Source organism: Lissotriton helveticus, chromosome 7, assembly GCF_964261635.1.
Source record: "Lissotriton helveticus chromosome 7, aLisHel1.1, whole genome shotgun sequence".
Classification (NCBI taxonomy): Eukaryota; Metazoa; Chordata; class Amphibia; order Caudata; family Salamandridae; genus Lissotriton; species Lissotriton helveticus.
The window spans coordinates 1,927,268,139-1,927,294,694 of record NC_136068.1 but is presented as its reverse complement, the minus strand read 5'-3'; the positions used below and the strand labels follow the sequence as shown (position 1 = coordinate 1,927,294,694).

At 49.2% G+C, this 26,556-nt stretch overlaps 1 protein-coding gene across 1 annotated transcript in view; it reads left to right on the top strand.

The window, feature by feature from the left end:
* Positions 1 to 26,556, top strand: part of LOC144769987 (protein FAM118A-like) — a 127,858-nt gene that overhangs the window by 7,553 nt on the left and 93,749 nt on the right. The window contains exon 3 of the mRNA XM_078654183.1: positions 24,783 to 25,004. Coding sequence (XP_078510309.1) covers positions 24,783 to 25,004 — 222 coding nt within the window. The remainder of the gene's footprint in view (positions 1 to 24,782; positions 25,005 to 26,556) is intronic.

The following is a 26,556-nucleotide window of genomic DNA, read 5'->3' as shown; positions in this document are numbered from 1 at the left end:
CTCACCATAGTGTGCGGCCTGGATGTTATTGAAGTCTCTGGCTCCTCACCATAGTGTGCGTTCTGGGTGTTATTGAAGTCTCCGGCTCTTCATCATAGTGTGCGGCCAGGGTGCTATTGAAGTCTCCGGCTCTTCACCATAGTGTGCGGCCTGGGTGTTATTGAAGTCTCCGGCTCTTCACCATAGTGTGCGGCCTGGGTGTTATTGAGGTCTCCGGCTCTTCATCAAGGTGTGTGGCCAGGGTGCTATTGAAGTCTCCGGCTCTTCACCATAGTGCGTAGATTGGGTGTTACTGAAGTCTCCGGCTCTTCATCATAGTGTGCAGACTGGGTGTTATTGAAGTCTCCGGGTCTTCACCATTGCATGCGGCCTGGGTGTTATTGAAGTCTCCGGCTCTTCACCATAGTGTACGGCCTGGGTGTTATTGAAGTCTCCAGCTCTTCACCATAGTGTACGGCCTGGGTGTTATTGAAGTCTCCGGCTCTTCACCATAGTGCGTAGATTGGGTGTTATTGAAGTCTCCGGCTCTTCACCATAGTGCGTAGATTGGGTGTTACTGAAGTCTCCGGCTCTTCATCATAGTGTGCAGACTGGGTGCTATTGAAGTCTCCGGGTCTTCACCATTGTATGGGGCTTGGGTGTTATTGAAGTCTCCGGCTCTTCACCATAGTGCGTAGATTGGGTGTTACTGAAGTCTCCGGCTCTTCATCATAGTGTGCAGACTGGGTGTTATTGAAGTCGCCGGCTCTTCACCATAGTGTGCGCCCTAGGTGTTATTGAAGTCTCGGCTCTTCACCATAGTGTGCGCCCTAGGTGTTATTGAAGTCTCGGCTCTTCACCATAGTGTGCGCCCTAGGTGTTATTGAATTCATAGCTAATAGGTCTCGCCTTTTGGACATTATATGTGTTTAGCCATGCAACAGTTGATGTTACACCAAGGATATTGTGCTGCATAATTAAATTCTTATAAGGTCCCAAAGGCGAGACCTATTGGCTATGTCAATGCTTGTTTTTATATATCGGGGCAGCCTATTTCAGGGAACACTGGTGAAGTGAACACAACCCTGGCTGCTCCAGGTCGATTTCTTGATTCTAGAAACTATTACTGACCTTGGCCGACCTCAGAGATGTCTTAGGAATGTACCAGCTGACCTTGCCTCTGAGATACTATGGGCCTGATCCATGTAGTGCTCTATGTGCCAAGCACAGGGCCTTAAAAGCAATCCTCTTCCTTACCAGAAGCCAATGAAGCTCGTCCATTGCTCCTGCCACAGATTTTAACTTTGGAATATTTTTCAGAAGACGGCAAGCAGCATATCAATCAATCAGCTGAAACGCTCCCTGGTATCGTTTCTTGTGTGTTTTCTACAGCACTGTTGTTACCATTGCATTGTAGCGCTTTTCACGCATAGCGCCGCTGTTACTATTTGGCATAATTAGCGCGACCTCGCTCAGGCTGTTGGGATCATTTTTCTTGTGTCTGTGCATTTGTTTGATTCTACTGCTCACTCGACGCATTTGTGTTTTTGCTGACCCTGTCTGCCTTTCCCTTTGACCCTCCATTTTGTTGTTGGTATCCCCTGGCCCGCCCCTCATCCACACTACCGCCTCCCTGCTGCCCCTCCCACCCACCGCCCCCTCCACTGTCCATTTATGTCAGATGTCCACACGTGCAGCGTCCACGCGCTACGGCCGCGCCGAAGGTGCGCCAAAGGTAAGCCCGTCTACGCCCGTCCGCGCCTGGCCCGCGCCCAGCACCAGACCCCCTGGCCCCCGTCCCTCCCACCCCTCCCGCATTACCTACGATGCCACCTCCCTCCTAGCCCTTAACCCCGGCCGACTCCCCAACTGCGCCCAAGTCGCTCCTGGACACACCCATGGACCCTTCTCCTGCAACTCCTGCAAGTACGACGGCACCAAGTACAACTCCTCATCCACGAACACACAACAGAGATCTGACGCCAACCACCTAAAATGCATCCTGCTCAACACCCGCTCAGTCCACAGACACGCCATTGACCTCTGGAATCTTCTCGACACCATCTCTCCCGACGTCGCCTTCCTTACAGAAACATGGATGAACGCCTCCTCAGCCCCAGACATCACCATTGCCATCCCGGAAGGATACAAAATCATCCGTAAGGACCGCACCGACCAAACAGGAGGAGGCATCGCTATCGTCCATAAGAACTCCATCCGCATCTCAACCAGCTCAGACGTCAACCTTGCTAGCGCCGAACACCTTCACTTCCAGATCCACACCGACCCCAAGACCACACTCAGAGGCACCCTCCTCTACCGACCTCCAGGATCCCGTGCACAATTCAGCGACGTTATCACTGACTTTATCACCCCACACGCCCTCCCCTCCGAGGAATACATTCTACTGGGAGACCTCAACTTTCACCTGGAAAAGAGCAATGACAGCAACGCCACCACCCTTCTGGACAATCTCGCCAACCTCGGACTCAAACAACTTGTCACTACGCCCACCCACATCGCAGGTCACACACTCGACCCCATCTTCACCTCCAGCAAACATGTCTCCTTCAGTCACACCACTACTCTCCATTGGACGGACCACAGCTGCGTACACTTTATCTACAATAAAACAACCACAACTCACAACCATCCTCAACCCACTCTGCGAAGAAACTGGAACAAAATCACCATCGACCAGATCTCCTCATCGCTTCTTCAAAACCCCCCTGCCCACTCCTCAAACCCCAACCAAGCAGCCATTAACCTCACCCAATGGCTATCCAACAGCGCCGACATCCTAGCACCGCTGAAAAAACGTCAAATCAAACTAGGCAGCAAAAACGCCTCCTGGTTCAACGATGATCTTAAGAAATCGAAGAAACTCTGTCGCTCCCTCGAGAAGGCCTGGAAAAAAGACCCAAACAACTGCACCAGGGACGCCTTCAAAAACGCCACCCGCATACACCACCAACTAATCCGATCTGCCAAGAAAGCCGCATTCAAAGACCGACTAGACAACAATGCCCACAACAGCAAGGAATTATTCAACATCGTCAAAGAATTTACCAACCCCTCAGCCAACTCCAATGATATCACCCCCTCTCAAGCCCTCTGCGACTCCCTAGCTTCATTCTTCCACAACAAAATCGCAGACATCCACAACAGCTTCGACAACCGACCCGGAGACCAACCCACCCAACCTTCTGCAGGACCTTCACCCCCCTTGAACATCCTTAATGACTGGAACCCAATCTCCACTGAGGACACCATCCACCTGATGAACTCCATCCACTCAGGATCCCCCACAGACCCATGCCCTCACCACATCTTCAACAAAGCAGACTCCATCATTGCACCACACCTCCGTGACATCATCAACTGCTCACTCAGCTCCGCCACCTTCCCGGGAAGCTGGAAACACGCAGAACTTAGCGCCCTTCTGAAAAAACCCACAGCGGACCCCACCAAACTCAAAAACTACCGCCCCATCTCGCTCCTTCCATTCCCGGCCAAAGTCATCGAGAAAGCCGTCAACAACCAGCTCGCCGCCTTCCTCGAAAGCAACAAATCCCTCGACTCCTCACAGTCCGGCTTCCGAGCCAAACACAGCACGGAGACCGCCCTCATCGCAGCAACAGACGACATTCGAACTCTACTGGACAATGGAGACACAGTCGCCCTCATCCTCCTCGACCTCTCCGCAGCCTTCGACACAGTCTGCCATAGCACCCTTCTACAGCGCCTCAGAAACATCGGAATCCAAGGAAAAGCACTGGAATGAATCACCTCGTTCCTCACCGGAAGAACCCAGAGAGTCCGCCTCCCACCATTCAACTCAGAGGCCACAGAAGTAATCTGCGGCGTACCCCAAGGGTCCTCACTCAGTCCCACCCTCTTCAACGTATACATGAGCCCCCTCGCGACCATCGCACGCCAACACAACCTCAACATCATCTCCTACGCGGATGACACTCAACTGATCCTATCACTCACCAAAGACCCTAACACCGCCAAAACCAACCTACATGAAGGAATGAAAGAAGTAGCCGAGTGGATGAAGCACAGCCGTCTGAAATTGAACTCAGACAAAACAGAAGTCCTTATCTTAGGTACCTCCCCCTCCGCTTGGGATGACTCTTGGTGGCCAGAGGCCCTTGGAAAAGCACCCATCCCAACGGACCACGCACGAAACCTAGGCATCATCCTGGACTCCTCACTCTCTGTGAACAGACAAGTCAACGCAGTTTCATCATCATGCTTCAACATTCTTCGCATGCTCAAAAAAACATTTCGCTGGATCCCCACCGAAACCAGAAAAACAGTCACCCATGCACTGGTTACAAGCCGCCTGGACTACGGAAACACCCTATACGCCGGTATCACCGCAAAACTCCAGAAAAAACTCCAACGCATCCAGAACGCATCAGCCAGACTCATACTAGACATCCCGCGTAAAGACCACATCTCTAATCACCTGAAAAACCTCCACTGGCTCCCCGTCAATAAGAGGATTACTTTCCGCCTCCTAACCCACGCACACAAAGCACTTTACGAACTTGGACCTGAATGCCTCAACACACGACTTTCCTTCTACACCCCCTCTCGCCAGCTACGATCTTCCAACCAAGCCCTTGCCACCGTACCTCGCATCAATAAAACCACCATGGGAGGTAGATCCTTCTCCTACCTCGCTGCGAAAACCTGGAACTCACTCCCCACTCACCTTCGTCTCACTCAGAACCACCTAGCATTCAGAAAGCAACTTAAAACTTGGATATTTGACATGTAATTCCCCACCCTTCTTCAAGCACCTTGAGACCCTCCGGGTATGTAGCGCGCTATACAAATCTCTTGACTTGACTTGACTTGACATATTGCAGCATCTGAAGCTTTTTTAATGATCTCTGTTTGATGCCAATATAAAGGCCGTTGCTGTGGTCCAGCCTAGTCAAGACTAAGGAGATAACCACAGATTTTTCAGATCTGATGGAATACATGATGGTACTTTAATTAACATTTGTAAAATAACGAAACAAGATCGGGATAAAGAATTAATCTGGCCCTAAAATGACAACTCTGCATCAGAAAGGACACCTAGGTTCCTAACTTTAAATACTGGCATTGACACCAAGTAACTCTGGCCACCAACAGTGTCGCCAGATATTGACCTCCGTCTCAAAAATCAGAACTTCTGTTTCCTGGGAGTTTAATTTTAAACAATTTTTGTTCATCCAGTCATCTATAGCTTGGATACATCTGTTAATATGTCAGCCACCGCAGTCGCATTGCTGGAAATCGATACCACAATTTGTGTATGATCAGCACATGCAGCTGTGGTAAAGCCAAAAGAATGGATGAGCTCGGCCAGGGGAGCCACATAAATGTTAAAAAGCATTGGACTAAGGGATGACCCCTGAGGAACCCCGCACGGCAGGGTAATAGATTTGGATGTGACCTCCCAAGGGCCAACCTATGTATGCGACCGTCTAGAAAAGAAGCAAGGAGATTCAAGTCTGATTTGGAAATCCCGATACCTGCCAGACGACTTTTCAAAACCTCATGGCTAACTGTATCAAAGGCCGCTGAAAGACCCAGAAGGATCACCGCGGCCTTGCCTTCCTCGTCCATGATGGATCTTATTTCTTCTGAGACTGCTCTTAAAGCTGTTTCAGTGCTGTGAATAATGCTAAATCCAAACTCTGCATCATTCATAATTTTATTTTCTTCAAGATAATCTATTAAGTTGTTTGTTTATTACCCTAGATACGAAAGGCAATCTAGAAATAGGTCTATAGTTGCTTTCTTTCGTAGGATCAAGAGAGGGTTTTGTTTAAAGTGGAAGGACTGAAGCTTTTATTCCATTCTGCAGGAAAAGGTCCCTCCATTATAGTTAAATTACACAAAATTGTCAAAACCGACACAATTTTCAAAGCAACACATATACCTTTAGATGGACTTGGATTTGAGGGAGCTCCTGATTTAGTTCATCTAATTAATTCAATAGCCTGATCAACTGTTAAGGTGGAAAAATTAGAGAGTTCAGTCTTCTTGCCATTGCAGGTGTGGGTCTTCACAATAAGCTTAAAGCCTCTCAAAACTAATGCAAAATGGACAGCCTTATTGGCTGACAAAAAATTTGGCAGTACTGCTACCACCTTGAGCTAATCATAATTTGAAAAAAATGCCATCCAGAGTGCGGCCTGCCGTGTGCGTCGCAGTCTTTACCCACTGACTTAAGTACGAGAAGTCTAGTATTCCATTTAACAATAACGTATCCTCGTTACCCTGGTCTTCCAAATGGAAATTAAAATCTGCTAGTATCGTAAAATTAGAATAGACCTCTCTGGTCTCAACAAAATTACTTATTGCTTCCTTAAATCTGGATTTAATACATCACTGAAAATTTGCGGATCTGACAATTTACATTTAAACAAGAGAGCCTCACGGTCTATCAAATTAGCAGGTTCACAGTTGACTTCAAGCAATAATTGATAAACCAAAGCAATACCGCCTCCGCGTTTACCTACACGATTAAGTCTGTTGGCGGCGTGGCCCTTGGGAGAGCTGTGGAAAAATCTGGGTCGGAGGATTCATCCACCCAGGTTTCCATTGGAAAAACCAATTAAGGAGAATTAGTCTCTAAAAACTCTAAATACTCATACTTATGTTTAATAAGGGACCTGAAATTGATCAAATAACAGTTTTTAAATTTTGCATCCTGACTAGGAGCAACTTATGAATTATCCAACTTACCTGCCGGCAGCACCGTCTCCCTCCTACTCCTAAGATCACAGTGGTTACATTCCACCTCTTCACACAAACAGAAATAAAAAATATCACATTCGTTCGCCTCACCCCATGTGCTGAGCTCAATTAACTCTTCCCTTGAGTATTCTATTTTCGGGAAATGGTGCCTCCAGCACTCCTCCTGCACACCATCAGTGCGCTTTTAGCGCGGACGGGTGCAGACAGACTTCCCTCTAGCGCGCCTCCGGCACACCATCAGTGCGCTCTTAGCGCGGACGGGTGCAGACAGACTTCCCTCTGGCGCGCCTCCTGCACACCATCAGTGCGCTCTTAGCGCGGACGGGTGCAGACAGACTTCCCTCTAGCGCGCCTCCGGCACACCATCAGTGCGCTCTTAGCGCGGACGGGTGCAGACAGACTTCCCTCTGGCGCGCCTCCTTCACACCATCAGTGCGGTCTTAGTGTGGACGGGTGCAGACAGACTTCCCTCTAGCGCGCCTCCGGCACACCATCAGTGCGCTCTTAGCGCGGACGGGTGCAGACAGACTTCCCTCTGGCGCGCCTCCTTCACACCATCAGTGCAGTCCTAGCGCGGACGGGAGCAGAAAGACTTCCCTCTGGCGCGCCTCCTGCACACCATCAGTGCGCTCTTAGCGCGGATGGTTGCAGACAGACTTCCCTCTGGCGCGCCTCCTTCACACCATCAGTGCAGTCTTAGCGCGGACGGGTGCAGACAGACTTTCCTCTGGCGCGCCTCCTTCACACCATCAGTGCGGTCTTAGTGTGGACGGGTGCAGACAGACTTTCCTCTGGCGCGCCTCCTTCACACCATCAGTGCGGTCTTAGTGTGGACGGGTGCAGACAGACTTTCCACTGGCGCGCCTCCTGCACACCATCAGTGCAGTCTTAGCGCGGACGGGTGCAGACAGACTTCCCTCTGGCACTCCTCCTGCACACCATCAGTGCGCTCTTAGCGCGGACGGGAGCAGAAAGACTTCCCTCTGGCGCGCCTCCTGCACACCATCAGTGCGCTCTTAGCGCGGATGGGTGCAGACAGACTTCCCTCTGGCGCGCCTCCTTCACACCATCAGTGCAGTCTTAGCGCGGACGGGTGCAGACAGACTTTCCTCTGGCGCGCCTCCTTCACACCATCAGTGCGGTCTTAGTGTGGACGGGTGCAGACAGACTTTCCTCTGGCGCGCCTCCTGCACACCATCAGTGCAGTCTTAGCGCGGACGGGTGCAGACAGACTTCCCTCTGGCACTCCTCCTGCACACCATCAGTGCGCTCTTAGCGCGGACGGGAGCAGAAAGACTTCCCTCTGGCGCGCCTCCTGCACACCATCAGTGCGCTCTTAGCGCGGACGGGTGCAGACAGACTTCCCTCTGGCGCGCCTCCTTCACACCATCAGTGCAGTCTTAGCTTGGATGGGTTTAGACAGACTTTCCTCTGGCGCGCCTCCTTCACACCATCAGTGCGGTCTTAGTGTGGACGGGTGCAGACAGACTTCCCTCTAGCGCGCCTCCGGCACACCATCAGTGCGCTCTTAGCGCGGACGGGTGCAGACAGACTTCCCTCTGGCGCGCCTCCTTCACACCATCAGTGCAGTCCTAGCGCGGACGGGAGCAGAAAGACTTCCCTCTGGCGCGCCTCCTGCACACCATCAGTGCGCTCTTAGCGCGGATGGTTGCAGACAGACTTCCCTCTGGCGCGCCTCCTTCACACCATCAGTGCAGTCTTAGCGCGGACGGGTGCAGACAGACTTTCCTCTGGCGCGCCTCCTTCACACCATCAGTGCGGTCTTAGTGTGGACGGGTGCAGACAGACTTTCCTCTGGCGCGCCTCCTTCACACCATCAGTGCGGTCTTAGTGTGGACGGGTGCAGACAGACTTTCCACTGGCGCGCCTCCTGCACACCATCAGTGCAGTCTTAGCGCGGACGGGTGCAGACAGACTTCCCTCTGGCACTCCTCCTGCACACCATCAGTGCGCTCTTAGCGCGGACGGGAGCAGAAAGACTTCCCTCTGGCGCGCCTCCTGCACACCATCAGTGCGCTCTTAGCGCGGACGGGTGCAGACAGACTTCCCTCTGGCGCGCCTCCTTCACACCATCAGTGCAGTCTTAGCGCGGACGGGTGCAGACAGACTTTCCTCTGGCGCGCCTCCTTCACACCATCAGTGCGGTCTTAGTGTGGACGGGTGCAGACAGACTTTCCTCTGGCGAGCCTCCTGCACACCATCAGTGCAGTCTTAGCGCGGACGGGTGCAGACAGACTTCCCTCTGGCACTCCTCCTGCACACCATCAGTGCGCTCTTAGCGCGGACGGGAGCAGAAAGACTTCCCTCTGGCGCGCCTCCTGCACACCATCAGTGCGCTCTTAGCGCGGACGGGTGCAGACAGACTTCCCTCTGGCGCGCCTCCTTCACACCATCAGTGCAGTCTTAGCTTGGATGGGTTTAGACAGACTTTCCTCTGGCGCGCCTCCTTCACACCATCAGTGCGGTCTTAGTGTGGACGGGTGCAGACAGACTTCCCTCTGGCGCGCCTCCTGCACACCATTAGTGCGCTCTTAGCGCGGACGGGAGCAGAAAGACTTCCCTCTGGCGCGCCTCCTACACACCATCAGTGCGCTCTTAGCGCGGACGGGTGCAGACAGACTTCCCTCTGGCGCGCCTCCTTCACACCATCAGTGCGGTCTTAGTGTGGACGGGTGCAGACAGACTTTCCTCTGGCGCGCCTCCTGCACACCATCAGTGCAGTCTTAGCGCGGATGGGAGCAGACAGACTTCCCTCTGGCGCACCTCCTGCACACCATCAGTGTGGTCGTAGCGCGGACGGGTGCAGACAGACTTCCCTCTGGCGCGCCTCCTGCACACCATCAGTGCAGTCTTAGCGCGGATGGGTGCAGACAGACTTCCCTCTGGCGCGCCTCCTTCACACCATCAGTGTGGTCTTAGTGTGGACGGGTGCAGACAGACTTCCCTCTGGCGCGCCTCCTTCACACCATCAGTGTGGTCTTAGTGTGGACGGGTGCAGACAGACTTCCCTCTGGCGCGCCTCCTTCACACCATCAGTGTGGTCTTAGTGTGGACGGGTGCAGACAGACTTTCCTCTGGCGCGCCTCCTGCACACCATCAGTGCAGTCTTAGCGCGGACGGGAGCAGAAAGACTTCCCTCTGGCGCGCCTCCTGCACACCATCAGTGCGGTATTAGTGCGGACGGGAGCAGACAGACTTCCCTCTGGCGCGCCTCCTGCACACCATCAGTGCGGTCTTAGCGCGGAGTGGTGCAGACAGACTTCCCTCTAGCGCGCCTCCTGCACACCATCAGTGTGGTCTTAGCGCGGACGGGAGCAGACAGACTTCCCTCTGGCGCGCCTCCTTCACACCATCAGTGCGCTCTTAGCGCGGACGGGTGCAGACAGACTTCCCTCTGGCGCGCCTCCTGCACACCATTAGTGCAGTCTTAGCGCGGATGGGAGCAGACAGACTTCCCTCTGGCACGCCTCCTGCACACCATCAGTGTGGTCTTAGCGCGGACGGGAGCAGACAGACTTCCCTCTGGCACGCCTCCTGCACACCATCAGTGTGGTCTTAGCGCGGACGGGTGCAGACAGACTTCCCTCTAGCGCGCCTCCGGCACACCATCAGTGCGCTCTTAGCGCGGACGGGTGCAGACAGACTTCCCTCTGGCGCGCCTCCTTCACACCATCAGTGCGGTCTTAGTGCAGACGGGTGCAGACAGACTTCCCTCTGGCGCGCCTCCTTCACACCATCAGTGCGGTCTTAGCGCGGACGGGTGCAGACAGACTTCCCTCTGGCGCGCCTCCTTCACACCATCAGTGCGGTCTTAGTGCGGACGGGAGCAGACAGACTTCCCTCTGGCGCACCTCCTACACACCATCAGTGCGCTCTTAGCGCGGACGGGTGCAGACAGACTTCCCTCTGGCGCGCCTCCTTCACACCATCAGTGCGCTCTTAGCGCGGACGGGTGCAGACAGACTTCCCTCTGGCGCGCCTCCTGCACACCATTAGTGCAGTCTTAGCGCGGATGGGAGCAGACAGACTTACCTCTGGCGTACCTCCGGCATGTCATCAGTGCGGTCGCGCTAACATGGGACTTTTATAGTCTCTACCGCAAGACTAGTGCGCCAACCTGCCTGCTGCAACGGCGCCCGTCGGCTCGCTCTGACAGGGAAGTATCGAGCCTTAACCAAAGTGCAACATGCTGGAATAAAAGATATTTAAAAAACAAAGCCTTACTTCAATGTTAGGTACAAACGTATTGAAACTTAACTACTGTTCACGCCCTCCATGGTCTCGGTGTGCAAGGGTCCCAAAAATGATGGCAGTGCAGTGGGGGGGGGGATCACCACTCTTCAATGTCCCTAGATCGGCCGGTGTTCCGCCACAGCCCTCTATTACCCAGTGGCATAGTAAAAGTTGAGGGGGCCCCCCTGCAAGGTACACGGAGGAGCCCACGCTCTGGATTTAATCTGGAGCTCTGAGGCCTTAGTACTGTGCTGAGGGGGCCCCCTGCAGCTTGGGGTCCCCCTGAACAGCAGGGGCCCTCCTGCACTGTGGGGGCTGCAGGGGCTTGTATTATGCTACTGCAATCACCAACAAGGTCTGTCGTCATTCCATGCTCCGATTTCTAGTTGCGCTCAGTCACTGATGTGCGGCAGCCGTGGGGCGGCCATAGAGTCATATCAAAACTCCTGCTGATCCCCTTCCACCAGCGATCTCCTGCTCCTCAGCTCTGGGGACGGGGTCAATTACTTGAAGCTGGGCCTTCCAGAGCCAGCCGCAGCCATGCCCTCGTGATTGGCATATTAGTGATTCCTGATGCAGTCATCTGCGAGTAAAGCACCCAGCAGGTCCATGTAGAGGTTGAAGAGGACAGTATGGAATCCTGGGGGCCTCCATGGGTGATATGGATCTTTTGGGACCTGGAGATGGCCATGTAAACAAACTGGTGTCAGTTGAAAAGTTAGGAGGAGATCCAGTGAAGGACACTGTTGATGAATCCTGATTGCGACTCGAGGGTGCGTATGAGGGTGAGATGGTGGACTGTGTCAAAGGCAGCAGAGAGGTCCAGCAATATCAGGAGGCAAGGTTCATCTTCATCTGATGAGTAATGGGCCGGTAGTTGGTGGGGTCATTAGGGTCCTGAGTAAGGAAGATCTGGCCTGTCTTGGGAGCTTCTGGGAAAATGTGTTAAGTGAAGGAGGTTTTCACAATTGTGAGTAGGAGTGAAAGAGCGTCCATAGTATTAAGGATGGATAACGGTAAGACATCTTCACAAGAAATGGCTCTGAGTAACTTGAGTATGTCAGTCCATTCAGAACGCGGCGGCCCGGGTGCTTTATGGTCTTCCCAAATATCACCCTACTTCAGCCACTATTAAACTGCTCCACTGGCTACCGGTTTGGCAGAGAGTGGACCTCAAGGCTCTCTGTCTTGTACACAAAGCCTTGTATGGTGGGGGAGCTGCGGATGTGCAGCTGCTATTCAAACGGTATTCTCCTCAACGCTGCCTCAGGTCTGATCTTGATCCCCAAGATAAAAAAAGTCAGATGGGGAGGCAAGGGTTTTTTGTACCAAGCGGCCAAGCTATGGAACGTACTCCCCGTACAGATCAGACTACAATCAAACAGGACCATCTTTAAGAAACAAATAAAGACCTGGCTCTTTCCTAAACTGGCAGATTAATCCGTGTGGACCAGCATTTTTTCCTCACTCAGCGCCAAGACGCCTCGGCATTTGTGCGCTTAATAAAGAAGTCAGTCAGTGAGATCTACAAGAGATAGTGCTTCGAAGGATGACCATTGTGGGATTCTACAGGGGGAGTGGGTGTAAGAGATGAAGCAGGCTTGGTATTGTCATTGTGCTGGTGGGTCGTATATTTTTCATTGAAGAGGTTGGTGGCATTGCACTTTTTCTGTCGAGGGAGCAGTATGTGGGTCTGGTAGGTGGTGATGCAGGGCTTGATTTTCTTGCAACCTGTTTTGCTTCTGTTGGTGGCTTTGTGGTAAATAAATAAATAATACCTCTCTTTTTGACTAGACATATATCATAACAGATAGCTCAATAAATAAGAGTCAAGATTCGAGGTAGTAGGAGTTTTGCAGGTTTAATACAGCATAAGGACAGGAACAGGTCAACCTGCATAGGAATAGGATGACAGGGCCCAGCAGCTGCTGGGGCTCGGTCTGGGATGAGCGCGCTGGCTTTTAATAACAATACATGAGCATATATACATAACGTGAACACATAGCATTACATTGCAGTAGGTGTAGCAGTGGGTGGAGCAGAAGGCGTGACGCGTAGCAGTCGCGAAAGATAAGGGGGGAAAGAGGTGTAACGGGGCGTATACATAGACATGTGATGCAAACGTAACAGGATATGTCATGAATGGGGCGGAAACCATGGAGGGGGCTACCTAAGGAGCCGGGACCTCTAACCTGATGGTGCGCGCAAACTGGCAATGACGTATCACTAGGAGAAGCTGGGGGCTATGAACTCTGTGCTAGGAGCAGAGACTAAAGTCTGGAGGGTCGGAGCGACATGTACCTAAACCCTATCTAGTATCTGATGTTTAGAGAACATGTTGATATAAACTAGAAGTTAGGAGGGGAAAGGCTAACTTGATTCTAAGACTGGACCATGCATTATTCTACATGTAGTGCGTGATGAAGAATATTAAATGACCATTAAATGCAGTATTTCTCTAACGTGGAGACGTGAAGGCTAGACAATGACGGAAACTATTGATGCAGTTCAGTAGCTTTAGGAATGCAGGGAAGGAGGACTGAACTGATAACTGGAATCATAACATATTCTTGGCAGACTCAGAGACTGAGCCAGGCTGGGCCGGGCACTGCGAGGCAGGAAGTAAGTGAAGGGTCGAGGATACAGGTGGGGGCTGTATCGCTCCTCAGCGAGGCTTCAGGAGACAGGAGCTGAATCTAGTGTCCGGGCCCTTTTGAGGCCTAGAAACGGGGACTTTATAATGGAATAACGTGCACACTGAGAAACGTGGCAACGTAGCTTTACATAGGCCTGATAATCGTATTATTCACGAGGACTAGAAACTGGCATACTAGAGGTGGACACAACTGTAATTGCGTCATTAATCGAACATGGGGAGTACATATGCATATTTAATCATGCACACATAACATATGATGGATGACACGTAGGGACACAGAACATGGCAAAATTTACTTTTCCACATTCCCTCCTTGTCACTACGTTTCCATCAGGAAACATCAATATTCATGATACCATCTATCATTTCATACAGTATCATTTGCTCGTCTCGAATTATCCTGGAACGGGATTTAGAACGGGGCTTGGAACTAGGAATACAAGAGGTAGCACAAATGCCGCAAATCGCAGGGCCACATTGTATACAGAGGCAGCAGCTGAATATGATCGCTACTGCTATACCTAGGAAGGACAATATTTTCCATCCCCATGCGGAAATTATATTCCAGAACCAACCGGACCATGTCCAGGTGCCTGGATCTTGGTGTATCAGATGGGCAATTTTATGGAGTCTGGTTATAGCTGAATAAACAGACGGCGCGTTATTTGGAATGAAAATGCAGCAACTAGATCCGATGACTCTACAGGCCCCGCCCCTATCGGCCAGTATGACGTCAAGGACGAGACGATTCTGTAAAACGACAAATCTCATAGCAGATTGCTCTTCGGTTAAGTTACCTAGAGCAGAGGCAGTCTCATTTATTACAGCTTCAAGGGTTCTGGTTAACCTACGGATTAACTTACTATTCTGGACAGGTCCTATAAAGAAGAAGAAACCTTTATTGAAATCTGTATATTGTTCTAGAGTAGTTTCAGTATAATCGACAATTGGGGACTCCCTTCTATGTCTAATGTGTACTAGATGTGTGTTTCTATGATAATCAGGTGGGGCTAGGAAAACTGGTGGCAGTAGGAAGGCAATGTAACAGGTTCCCTCCCAATCGAGGGGCAGGCGAACATATGCGGTCTGACCACAAATAAAATAAGAATGACGTGAAGCTTTAAAAATAGATTTCCCACTGTCACTATACTTGACAACAGTAGTACAATCACTATGTCCTACATGTACGGAACCATTATTTCGGACACATAATTCGCCTTTGACTGGTAGTACTGAAATAGCAGGTAAGTCTGGAGTAGTATCAGACTGAACATTCAAGACCATGAAATTCGACGAATAATTACCTAAATTATACACTTCATTTTCTAGATCTAAACCTGTTCGGCGAGGGAGACCTTGCTTGTCTGGGAAACATGTACTGTTAAGAAAAGACATATCTGTTGAGGATGACGTTAACGTGGACCATGCTCCACACGAACCATTATGTGAAAATGGATAAGGAAAAAGTGGCAGAACTCCCTTCGGCATCTGAAAAGGGGGGAGTCGACCACACACCCAACAATTAGTGGCATTGCTGGACTGGTGTGAGTAATGTAACATACGGATAAATGAGTTATTACGCATAGCGAGGCGGTAGGACAGTTCATGAGGGGGCAGATCACTAAACGTGTGCTCTACTGTAGCATTAGCAGACTTATTTACATGTGAAACTGGGAAACATAGGTAGAATGCATAACTGGTGCAGGAAATCATAAGGCTGGAAAACAATATGAAACATAGAAAAACGATACATCGGATTGAGTTTTGACTAACTCTCTCACTATGGGGGTCTATTTTATACATGTCAGAAACAGTCTAACCGTTTCACCTAGGGGAGGACTTAGACAATCAAACTGGCTGACTTAATTTACTAGACCGTAGTTTCTGTTTATACTCCTGCTGCGGAGTTTTCTCTAACAGGGGAGGGGTTGTAACAATGTCATTTGCGGGACAGTCCTTGAGAGCAATATTCTGGCAATCCTTTGAATCCTGGGAAATGTTCTTAAAGACGGGTTTTAGTCCATTAAAAAGTTTAACATGAGAAAGGTGCACCCAGCCCTTGCGTCCTTCCAACTTCACGGCTGTACGGGTGGTGAGGAGGACCTGTCGGGGCTCTTTCCAACGAGGCTCCAGCGGACTTGATCTGTCAAAGTTGCGGACCATCACCATGGATCCTGGAACGATTTCATGCGGTGCCACCTCGGTATTGTCTGGAAATGCGGCGGCAACCTGTGAACGACATGAGTTGAGGGCAGACATCAAGGAAGCTAGGTAATCTGTCAGCATATTACTTGAAACATCGGTAATACTTCGGGGTCTAGGAGTACCCCACATATTTGGGGGGCGGCCGAAAACGACCTCGTACGGGGACAGACCTGATCTGGAATGTGCGACCATGCGCATGTAAAATAGAGCAACTGGCAGAGCTACTAGCCAGTCCACACCTTTCTCCTGACATACTTTGGCGATTCGGATTTTCAGGGTCTGATTATGTCTCTCAACGAGACCGGCTGCTTCAGGATGGCGTACACAATGGAACTTCCACTGGTACCCTAACAAAAGGGAAACGTGCTTCATTAACTCTGAGGAGAATGGCTGGCCGTTATCAGAATATACGACTCTAGGGAGTCCATAACGAGGGAAGAATTCACGAACCAACTGCTTGGCAGTGGTCGCGGCTGTGTAATCTGGGACTGGATATGCTTCTGTCCACCTGGACAAAGCGCATACAACTACAAGGACATACTTGAAACCTCGACATCGCTCCATCTGAATATAATCCATCTGGAGGACTTCAAAAGGGTGGTCAGGGGGCTGGAAACCACCTTGTTCCACCGGGACACTTTTACCTGGATTAAACTGACAACATATCATACAGGTACGGACTTTCTGCTTAGCTGCAGCTCGTAAATGCTTGTTGAACCAAATATTCTGGATACTGTCTAACATAGCTTTTTCTCCTAAATGTGCTGGACTATGCGCGGTATTAATAATGACTTGAACCATAGAGTCGGGGAGAAACCATGTGGCTCTACCCTTCGTTAACCATCCTTGATCTGTCTGGACCCCTCCTTGTTCGGACCATTTCTTGATTTCATCGGGAGTAGCATGTAACTGGATATCTATGACATCTTGAGTAGGGTCCTTAACTGTCATACATGTAATTGGATCTGGAGTATGTGTCATGTTAACTGGAATGTCTGGAGTCTGGGCTGTAAGCTTGGCTGTGCGATCTGCTAGATCATTACCTTGAGAAATAATATCAGTGACTTTCGTATGTGCTTTGCACTTCATGATGGCAATGGATGTCGGTAAGTGTATGGCATCTAACAGAGCTTGAATAAGGAGACCATGCTGAATCTTGGTTCCATGAGAAGTCATGAAACCTCTCTCCTGCCAGAGCACTCCGAAGTCGTGTACAACTCCAAATGCGTAGCGTGAATCTGTGTAAACATTAACTCTCTGGTTCTTGGCATGTATACAGGCTTGTGTCAGAGCAACTAGCTCTGCTGCTTGAGCGGACAGGGTATCAATACGGTGTGTCTCTATAACTTTAGTGTCAGTAGTCACTGCATACGCGGCGACTAGTTCTCCTGTACTTGTTCTCATACATGAACCATCCACATAAAGTGTCAGGTCGGGGTCTGGTAACGGAATATCTGTCAGATCTTGTCTTGGTTTTGTCGTAATGTTAACTACTTCCACGCAATCATGTGTGGCTGGATTTGAATTAACTGATGGTAACAATGTAGCAGGATTTAAAATGTTGCAGCGTCTGATTTCTATGTGTGGCTGGAACAGTGTCAATTCATAACCTGTTAAACGTGCAATTGTCAAGTGCTGAGTTTGTGTTCGGTTCAGAAGAACTTCCACGGAGTGTGGAACTTGTACTGTCAAGGTATGTCCTAAGACTATGGAATCACTTTGTCTGATAGCTAGTGCTGTGGCTGCAACTGACTTGAGGCACGCAGGCAGCGCCTGGGCGACTGGATCTAATGTGCTCGAAAAATAAGCACAGGGCTTGTTTTGTCCTGCTTGATCTTGTGTGAGACCAGATAATGCTGTACCTTCACGTTCTGTGACGAAAAGTGTAAAAGGCTTACTGTAGTTCGGTGTTGCTAGAACTGGAGCTTGACATAAAGCTTTCTTTAACTCGTTGAAACTAAGTGTATGTTCAGATGTCCAAGGGAGGACAGTCGATATGGCTGCCTCCTGTGTCGTTAACTGTATCAGTGGTTTGGCTAGAAATGCATACTGAGGAATCCATTGTCTGCAATAAGAAGTAAGGCCGATAAAAGCACGTACCTCCTTCTGGGTCTTGGGCTGAGGAAGACTCGCTATTAACTGGATACGGTCTGGTGTCAACTGCCTACCCCTCTTGGACAGTAAGTGTCCTAAGTAGACCACTTGCTGGACACAGAATTGAAGCTTCGAAGGGGACACCTTGTGCCCCATCTCGGCTAGGAAATACAACACTGTAAGGGATGCTTGCTCGCAAGCACGTTCGGAACGGGCTGTGATCAGTAGATCATCGACATACTGGAGCAGGGCAGTGTCAGTTGGCATGTGAATGTTGTCTAGTTGTCTCTTGAGTGCTTGACTGTAAATACTAGGACTTTCTGTGAAACCTTGAGGAGCGCGTGTAAACATATAGCTCCTTCCATTTAAACAGAATCCGAAAAGGAACTGGCTGTCTGGATGAATTGGAACACTAAAAAATGCATTCTTGAGGTCGATTACTGTAAAGAACGTGGCTTCGGAATCAATGGCGGTTAATAGGGAAGAGATATCTGGGACAACTGGGTACTGCGGAATAATACATTTATTAAGCTCTCGTAGGTCGATCACTAATCGATATACTGGGGGTGCATTTGGATCAGTACGTTTCATGACTGGAATGATCGGAGAATTACATACGTTGGAGTCAGTTTCTACAACCACTCCTTGAGCAATGAGCTCGTCAATAATTTTGGATAAGGCTGCTACAGCCTCGGGTGGCAATCTGTACTGTCTGATTCGTGGTAACACTACACCTGGTTTGAGAGTCACACGATAGGGTGTGATTTGCATGTAACCTACATCAGTTGGACCTTGCGCCCATAAGTGCTGCGGAACATTAGACAGTCTTGAATCAAAATCTCGTAATACATAGTGACCCTTAAAGTCACGTAGGAACAATCGTATTCCCTCTGGGGAACAGCATATAACTGCACCCAACTCTTTCAGTGTCTTAATGCCTAATAGATTTTCTGGACATGATTTGGTAAGTAACAGATCAGTAGTGCGGGACAATGGACCTACTTCTAGAGTAACTGGCTTTGAAATCTCATTTACGATAGGTTTTCCTGAAAATCCAAGGGAAACATTTCTTGAGCCTGAGAGCGGAGCCCCTGGAACTTCGGCGTGACTAATTGTGGTCCTACTTGCCCCTGTATCAATCAAAAACTTTCTGTCTTTCCCTAATACTTGACTATGAACATAGGGACCTTCTTGATCTACAGGTATCTCGATGAGAGGCAAGCCTACCTCCCTCTCTAGGCTGTTTCATGAATACTGCTGGTACTCTGGATACTCAGACTGTGCATACTGGTACATCTGCGATGTAACATGCTGTGTTGCAGCGATGGGCTGCGGTGCGGTAACTGTCTGTTGTGCATTCTGTGGCTGAGGAGTCTGTGAAACTTGTTCTTGTCTAGGCGGACGTGGTCTTTCTTTAGTCTTACCAGTAGCTATGTTGTGTTTCAGAACTGCACACTTGTTTATAAAATGACCTGGCTGTTTACAATAATTGCAGTTCCCTTTAACGGGAGCTGCAGGATGACTGGCTTGATTCGGACCCCTCTTCTGACTGTCTTGAGGAACGGATTGTGCAACTAGTACTTTCATTTTCGTGTCTTTCATACGTTTTCTCTCGTGTTCTTGCTCTTCCCTGATTCTATTCTGGTGGTACTGAAGCATCTGCAACATCTGGGACGGGGTATTAGCTTGCCAGGTGCTTTCGACTTTCAAAACTCGATTTTTAATTTGTGGGCTTGAATTCTCGACTAATTTAGTAACAAAAAGGTGAGGGTATGACTCGCTACTTGTCTTGAGGCCACTGTTGATACTAAAGCATTTTTCAAATCTAGAATAAAAATCACTAATATCCTCGTCTTGCTTCTGTTTACAGGCTGAGATTGCATCCCAGTCTTCTTTTCTAGTTGTCAATAATCTGGGTAGAACTTGTATTAATAATTCTGGTAATTCTTGACATTTATCTCCAAGACCAGTACCTGGTACTCGTGCCTTGTCTTCGGCTTCTAGAACTGCCCAATCGATCTTTTTCTCTCCCACCTCCCATTCTTTTTCCTTTAGCTTTTCATACACCCCTGCGGGCAACAGGACCTTTAACATTTTAATGATATCTGGGTAAGTGTATTCTCCCATACGGAGCATGTCTTTTAATTCTCTATGGAACCCTGCTGGATCTTTGTCATGACAGGGAATTAATTTCTTCATTTCGAGGAGTTCCATCTTTGTAATCGGGGTGTAAACAAACACTTGTTGCATTTCACCGTCCTCTGTCTTAACTGGATGCACTTCTCGTAACGGGTTCTGTCTTTCTATGTAAAATGGTTTACTTTCTGGGGGTGAGACATGAACAAAATGCGGGTTCAGAAATGTTCTATATTTGTGGCGCTGTTCTAGAATGACACTAATTAAATCGGTACCTAAACCTTTCCATCTATACTGGAGTAACTCGTTCAGGAGATCGTGTAACGGACCTGGATCAGAGTGTTGACCCTCATACAGAGTAATGAGGTGCTGGATCATATACATACCCACCAGTCGCTGCTCGGCTGGGGGCAATTTCAGAAACATTTGTGCCACTATTTCGTCTGGAAAAGTGGTAGAATCAGTAATCCATCGGACTGCTGATCGGGCTAGTTCTTGTTCATGCATGGTACTTAACTCACTGTAACCGATTCGTGATTTCAGAATGTAATCGGTAGCTTGGAATACTTGTTCTAGGGAACCTTGTTCTGGTGCTGAATGATGGAAAATTGACTTGTGTTCTAGGCGTAAATGGCGATCTGGAAATCTAGATCTTCCTACATACGCTATTCTGGCGGGATTCTCGTCGTCTTCCTCTTCAGGATCAGAGTTACTTTCTTTCTCGCTTACTTGTGCTGCTTTACGTTGTTCGTGTATCTTTATTATTTCTCTACGGATTTTCTTGTACATACTCTCCATGGCACTAATGGTATTGTGCTTACCCTCGGCTATATTATCACTCCACTTTGTCAGGGTTTTCATTTCGGCCGGATCTTTAGACGGGTAATCTTGTTCTCTTATTAGACAGTTAATTAAAAACTTTAATATCATACGCTGGATCTCAGCTTTCCTTTGAGACATGGCATCACTAATACTTTCTGGATCATCCCCTGTACGGATGAAACGATATATTCTGTCTAGATCTTCTTTCATATTGGGTAGGGTGACTAGATACTCGGTCACCCTCCTTACGCGTACTGAATATAAAACCATATTATTCTCGCCTGGGACTGGGTCATAGGCACATTCGCCAAGGGCTTGCCTGATTTCTGCAACAGACTTATTACTCTTGGGAGTACGCTGTGATGCTTGAGCATGTAATTCGAGTGCTGATAAACGCTTGCGTGGCGGCGGGGTTTGAGGAGGACCTCCTCCTGCGGCCCCTAGACTAGAATCATCAACTGATATTCTTCGTGGCGGAGCGGGAAATTGAAATGCTGGCTGGACCGGGGGTACCGTAGCAGGTACTGCATGGGGTGCCCCGGTGTCTGGAGAAGCAGGAGGTGCCTGATTTACAGGGACTGGCGGAGCGCGAACAGGATTTGCATATTCAGGGACTGTGTCGTCCAGATAGGACGAAATAAAAATATCAGCTGCGGTCGGTTTGTGACGTAGCTTGGTCGGAACTAGTGGTGGCGGGAAATTACTGGATGCCTCTGGGGTCGCTTTTGGCAAGCCCTCGGCAAGAAGAGGATACATACCCTTAATAAGGGCATGCCTCTGTCTGTCTGACTGTTCGGCTTTGACTTGTTCACCTATCTCGATTAATTCTTTTTCTTGGGCTCGCTCTTGGGATTCTCTACTTAATTCTGACTTTCTGATTTCTTTTTCAGTTCTTTTATGAGCTTCTTTACGCCATAACTCAATGGCATCTTTCTGTGACTGTCTGGCTTTCTTTTTCCATAATGCTTCTTCTACTCGCATGATGCATTCGGCATCCCATGTACCCGATACGGGCCATCTATACTTTTCTTCTAACTGTTTGGTATACTCTACCCATAAATCTAGATACAGTATGGCACTTATGCCATGTTTCTGATACATAAAGTGACCTGGACTGTCCCTGGGCGGGACGGGAACTGCTGCTTCCAGCAGACCCTTTCTAGTTTTTAACTGACGTAACTTGGAAAATATGGGCATGACTGAACTGTAATCTAGACACAATACAATACACAATGAACACGATACTTATTCCCCATTCATACCACGACATTAAAATACATAAAAAAACATTTAAAATAACAGTTCGAACAGAATACTACCTGGAAATACTGAGAACAGAACACATAAATTTTCTCGAGAACAGAAACTGACTAGAACAGAAACTAGATGCACTGCTGAAACAGTACGAAACTTACCGGTCTCGTAAAGAGACACGTCAGGACCCGCATCCACCGAAGTGGACACTTCGTTTGTGGGACTGTGTACCACCAACCCACAGACCAGAGTCAATTAAATTGACCCTGTCTAGATACCACCCCAGTAACGGTACTCACCGGGCAGCAAGAACGGAAGGCCTCAGACTGGACTGGACTGCTACGACGACGGACGACGAACTTCGGACTTCGGACTTCAGTTACGGGTGGACCTCCGGATACCTCGGACCTTGGACTCTTGGCTTGGGCTCTGGTCGGGACTCGCCGCGTTCCTCCACCGTCTCGTCTGGATGCTGGACCGCCTCCTCCGTCTCCTCCGTGGGCCTGAGGGATACTTGAGCAGAAATATCTGCCACTGCGCAGAAGAGTTCCGTCACGACTGCAGAGGGTCAGGGGGTCGGCGTGGCTTCACCGACGCGTGGGGAAAGGGCAAGTCCCTATTCGGGCGCCATTATGTGGTAAATAAATAAATAATACCTCTCTTTTTGACTAGACATATATCATAACAGATAGCTCAATAAATAAGAGTCAAGATTCGAGGTAGTAGGAGTTTTGCAGGTTTAATACAGCATAAGGACAGGAACAGGTCAACCTGCATAGGAATAGGATGACAGGGCCCAGCAGCTGCTGGGGCTCGGTCTGGGATGAGCGCGCTGGCTTTTAATAACAATACATGAGCATATATACATAACGTGAACACATAGCATTACATTGCAGTAGGCGTAGCAGTGGGTGGAGCAGAAGGCGTGACGCGTAGCAGTCGCGAAAGATAAGGGGGGAAAGAGGTGTAACGGGGCGTATACATAGACATGTGATGCAAACGTAACAGGATATGTCATGAATGGGGCGGAAACCATGGAGGGGGCTACCTAAGGAGCCGGGACCTCTAACCTGATGGTGCGCGCAAACTGGCAATGACGTATCACTAGGAGAAGCTGGGGGCTATGAACTCTGTGCTAGGAGCAGAGACTGAAGTCTGGAGGGTCGGAGCGACATGTACCTAAACCCTATCTAGTATCTGATGTTTAGAGAACATGTTGATATAAACTAGAAGTTAGGAGGGGAAAGGCTAACTTGATTCTAAGACTGGACCATGCATTATTCTACATGTAGTGCGTGATGAAGAATATTAAATGACCATTAAATGCAGTATTTCTCTAACGTGGAGACGTGAAGGCTAGACAATGACGGAAACTATTGATGCAGTTCAGTAGCTTTAGGAATGCAGGGAAGGAGGACTGAACTGATAACTGGAATCATAACATATTCTTGGCAGACTCAGAGACTGAGCCAGGCTGGGCCGGGCACTGCGAGGCAGGAAGTAAGTGAAGGGTCGAGGATACAGGTGGGGGCTGTATCGCTCCTCAGCGAGGCTTCAGGAGACAGGAGCTGAATCTAGTGTCCGGGCCCTTTTGAGGCCTAGAAACGGGGACTTTATAATGGAATAACGTGCACACTGAGAAACGTGGCAACGTAGCTTTACATAGGCCTGATAATCGTATTATTCACGAGGACTAGAAACTGGCATACTAGAGGTGGACACAACTGTAATTGCGTCATTAATCGAACATGGGGAGTACATATGCATATTTAATCATGCACACATAACATATGATGGATGACACGTAGGGACACAGAACATGGCAAAATTTACTTTTCCACAGCTTCATTGATGGTCTTGTTTTAATACTTTACCTTGACTTTTGAATTGAACTGTGTGTGAGTTGCAGGGACAGGCTTAAGTATCATACGGTCATCTGGAGTTCTGCTATTGTTCCAGACTTTCCTGTCTGTGATGGATCGTTTATTGTCAACTATGTCTTAGGGTATCAGGGCGATTACGGCTTTGGCATCCACTGGCTTGTTTTAAGTAGGGTGTGAGTATCAGATATGACGGGGGATTATTCAGCACTGAGTTTGAGAATGTGGAATGTCATCATGGGAGTCAAGGGACCTGCTGGTCTGGGTAGGTCAGACTACATTTAACCAAAGAACTCAGGAGATGTCAGGACCTTTTTATGGTTGCGGAATAAAAAAGGATGTTACCAGTTTTGGATATGAGCGAGTGAGGACACTGGGGTCACAGGTGTGGGAGAGGATAATTCTACTACACAAGGATGACACGATGAGGGGCAGTCAAAGCCAGATATAGGCGAACAGGTACCCGAGGCTTGTAGTATCGTCTCTTTCTCAACCAGGGCAAGAGCAGTAGGTGCCAATCTAAGGAGGGATCAAGAATCAATTTACCAGTGTTGGATGTTCCAACAAAGTTCTAGTTTATCCTTTTCTTAAACTCTGTGCATTTACCTGAGTGAATTATGTTTTTTCATTAAGAAGGGAACAGTTAGAATGTGTTGAAAGTCATTTGAAGGCTATTAGTATCTTTCCACCACAAGTATATTTTTCTAATGCAGAGTTTTTTTTTCCGAAAGCGCTCCGGTGAATCAAAGCCCAACTTTTACCGCGACTGTTTGATGAGGATATTTTCCAATTTGGAGCACTGCATCACCTGCCCGCAAGTCCTGTACGACATCATTTCCCTTGTGGAGCAAGGAGCCATGGTCCTCACCACCAACTATGACACCTTCCTGGAGACCTCCGGCAAATCTAAAAGCAAGCCCATGAAGTCAATCGACATGAGCAATCCCGCTCAGGTATGTGCTTTCTTGGTTCACATGAAGGTTCAGTAGACACAAGTGATCCCACTCAGGTATGGTGCTGTCTGAGGGCACATGAAGCTTCAGTAGAGACGAGTGATCCCACTCAGGTATGGTGCTGTCTGAGGGCACATAAAGTGTCATTAGATGTGAGCGATCCCACTCAGGTATGGTGCTGTCTGAGGGCACATGAAGTGTCAATAGATGTGAGCGATCCAACTCAGGTATGGTGCTGTCTGAGGGCACATGAAGCTTCAGTAGAGACGAGTGATCCCACTCAGGTATGGTGCTGTCTGAGGGCACATGAAGTGTCATTTGATGTGAGTGATCCCACTCAGGTATGGTGCTGTCTGAGGGCACATGAAGTGTCATTAGATGTGAGCGATCCCACTCAGGTATGGTGCTGTCTGAGGGCACATGAAGCTTCAGTAGAGACGAGTGATCCCACTCAGGTATGGTGCTGTCTGAGGGCACATGAAGTGTCATTAGATGTGAGCGATCCCACTCAGGTATGGTGCTGTCTGAGAGCACATGAAGCTTCAGTAGAGACGAGTGATCCCACTCAGGTATGGTGCTGCCTGAGGGCACATGAAGTGTCATTAGATGTGAGCGATCCCACTCAGGTATGGTGCTGTCTGAGGGCACATGAAGCTTCAGTAGAGACGAGTGATCCCACTCAGGTATGGTGCTGCCTGAGGGCACATGAAGTGTCATTAGATGTGAGCGATCCCACTCAGGTATGGTGCTGCCTGAGGGCACATGAAGTGTCATTAGATGTGAGCGATCCCACTCAGGTATGGTGCTGTCTGAGGGCACATGAAGCTTCAGTAGAGACGAGTGATCCCACTCAGGTATGGTGCTGTCTGAGGGCACATGAAGTGTCATTTGATGTGAGTGATCCCACTCAGGTATGGTGCTGTCTGAGGGCACATGAAGTGTCATTAGATGTGAGCGATCCCACTCAGGTATGGTGCTGTCTGAGGGCACATGAAGTGTCATTTGATGTGAGTGATCCCACTCAGGTATGGTGCTGTCTGAGGGCACATGAAGTGTCATTAGATGTGAGCGATCCCACTCAGGTATGGTGCTGTCTGAGGGCACATGAAGTGTCAATAGATGTGAGCGATCCCACTCAGGTATGGTGCTGTCTGAGGGCACATGAAGCTTCAGTAGAGACGAGTGATCCCACTCAGGTATGGTGCTGTCTGAGGGCACATGAAGTGTCATTAGATGTGAGCGATCCCACTCAGGTATGGTGCTGTCTGAGAGCACATGAAGCTTCAGTAGAGACGAGTGATCCCACTCAGGTATGGTGCTGCCTGAGGGCACATGAAGTGTCATTAGATGTGAGCGATCCCACTCAGGTATGGTGCTGTCTGAGGGCACATGAAGCTTCAGTAGAGACGAGTGATCCCACTCAGGTATGGTGCTGTCTGAGGGCACATGAAGTGTCATTAGATGTGAGCGATCCCACTCAGGTATGGTGCTGTCTGAGAGCACATGAAGCTTCAGTAGAGACGAGTGATCCCACTCAGGTATGGTGCTGCCT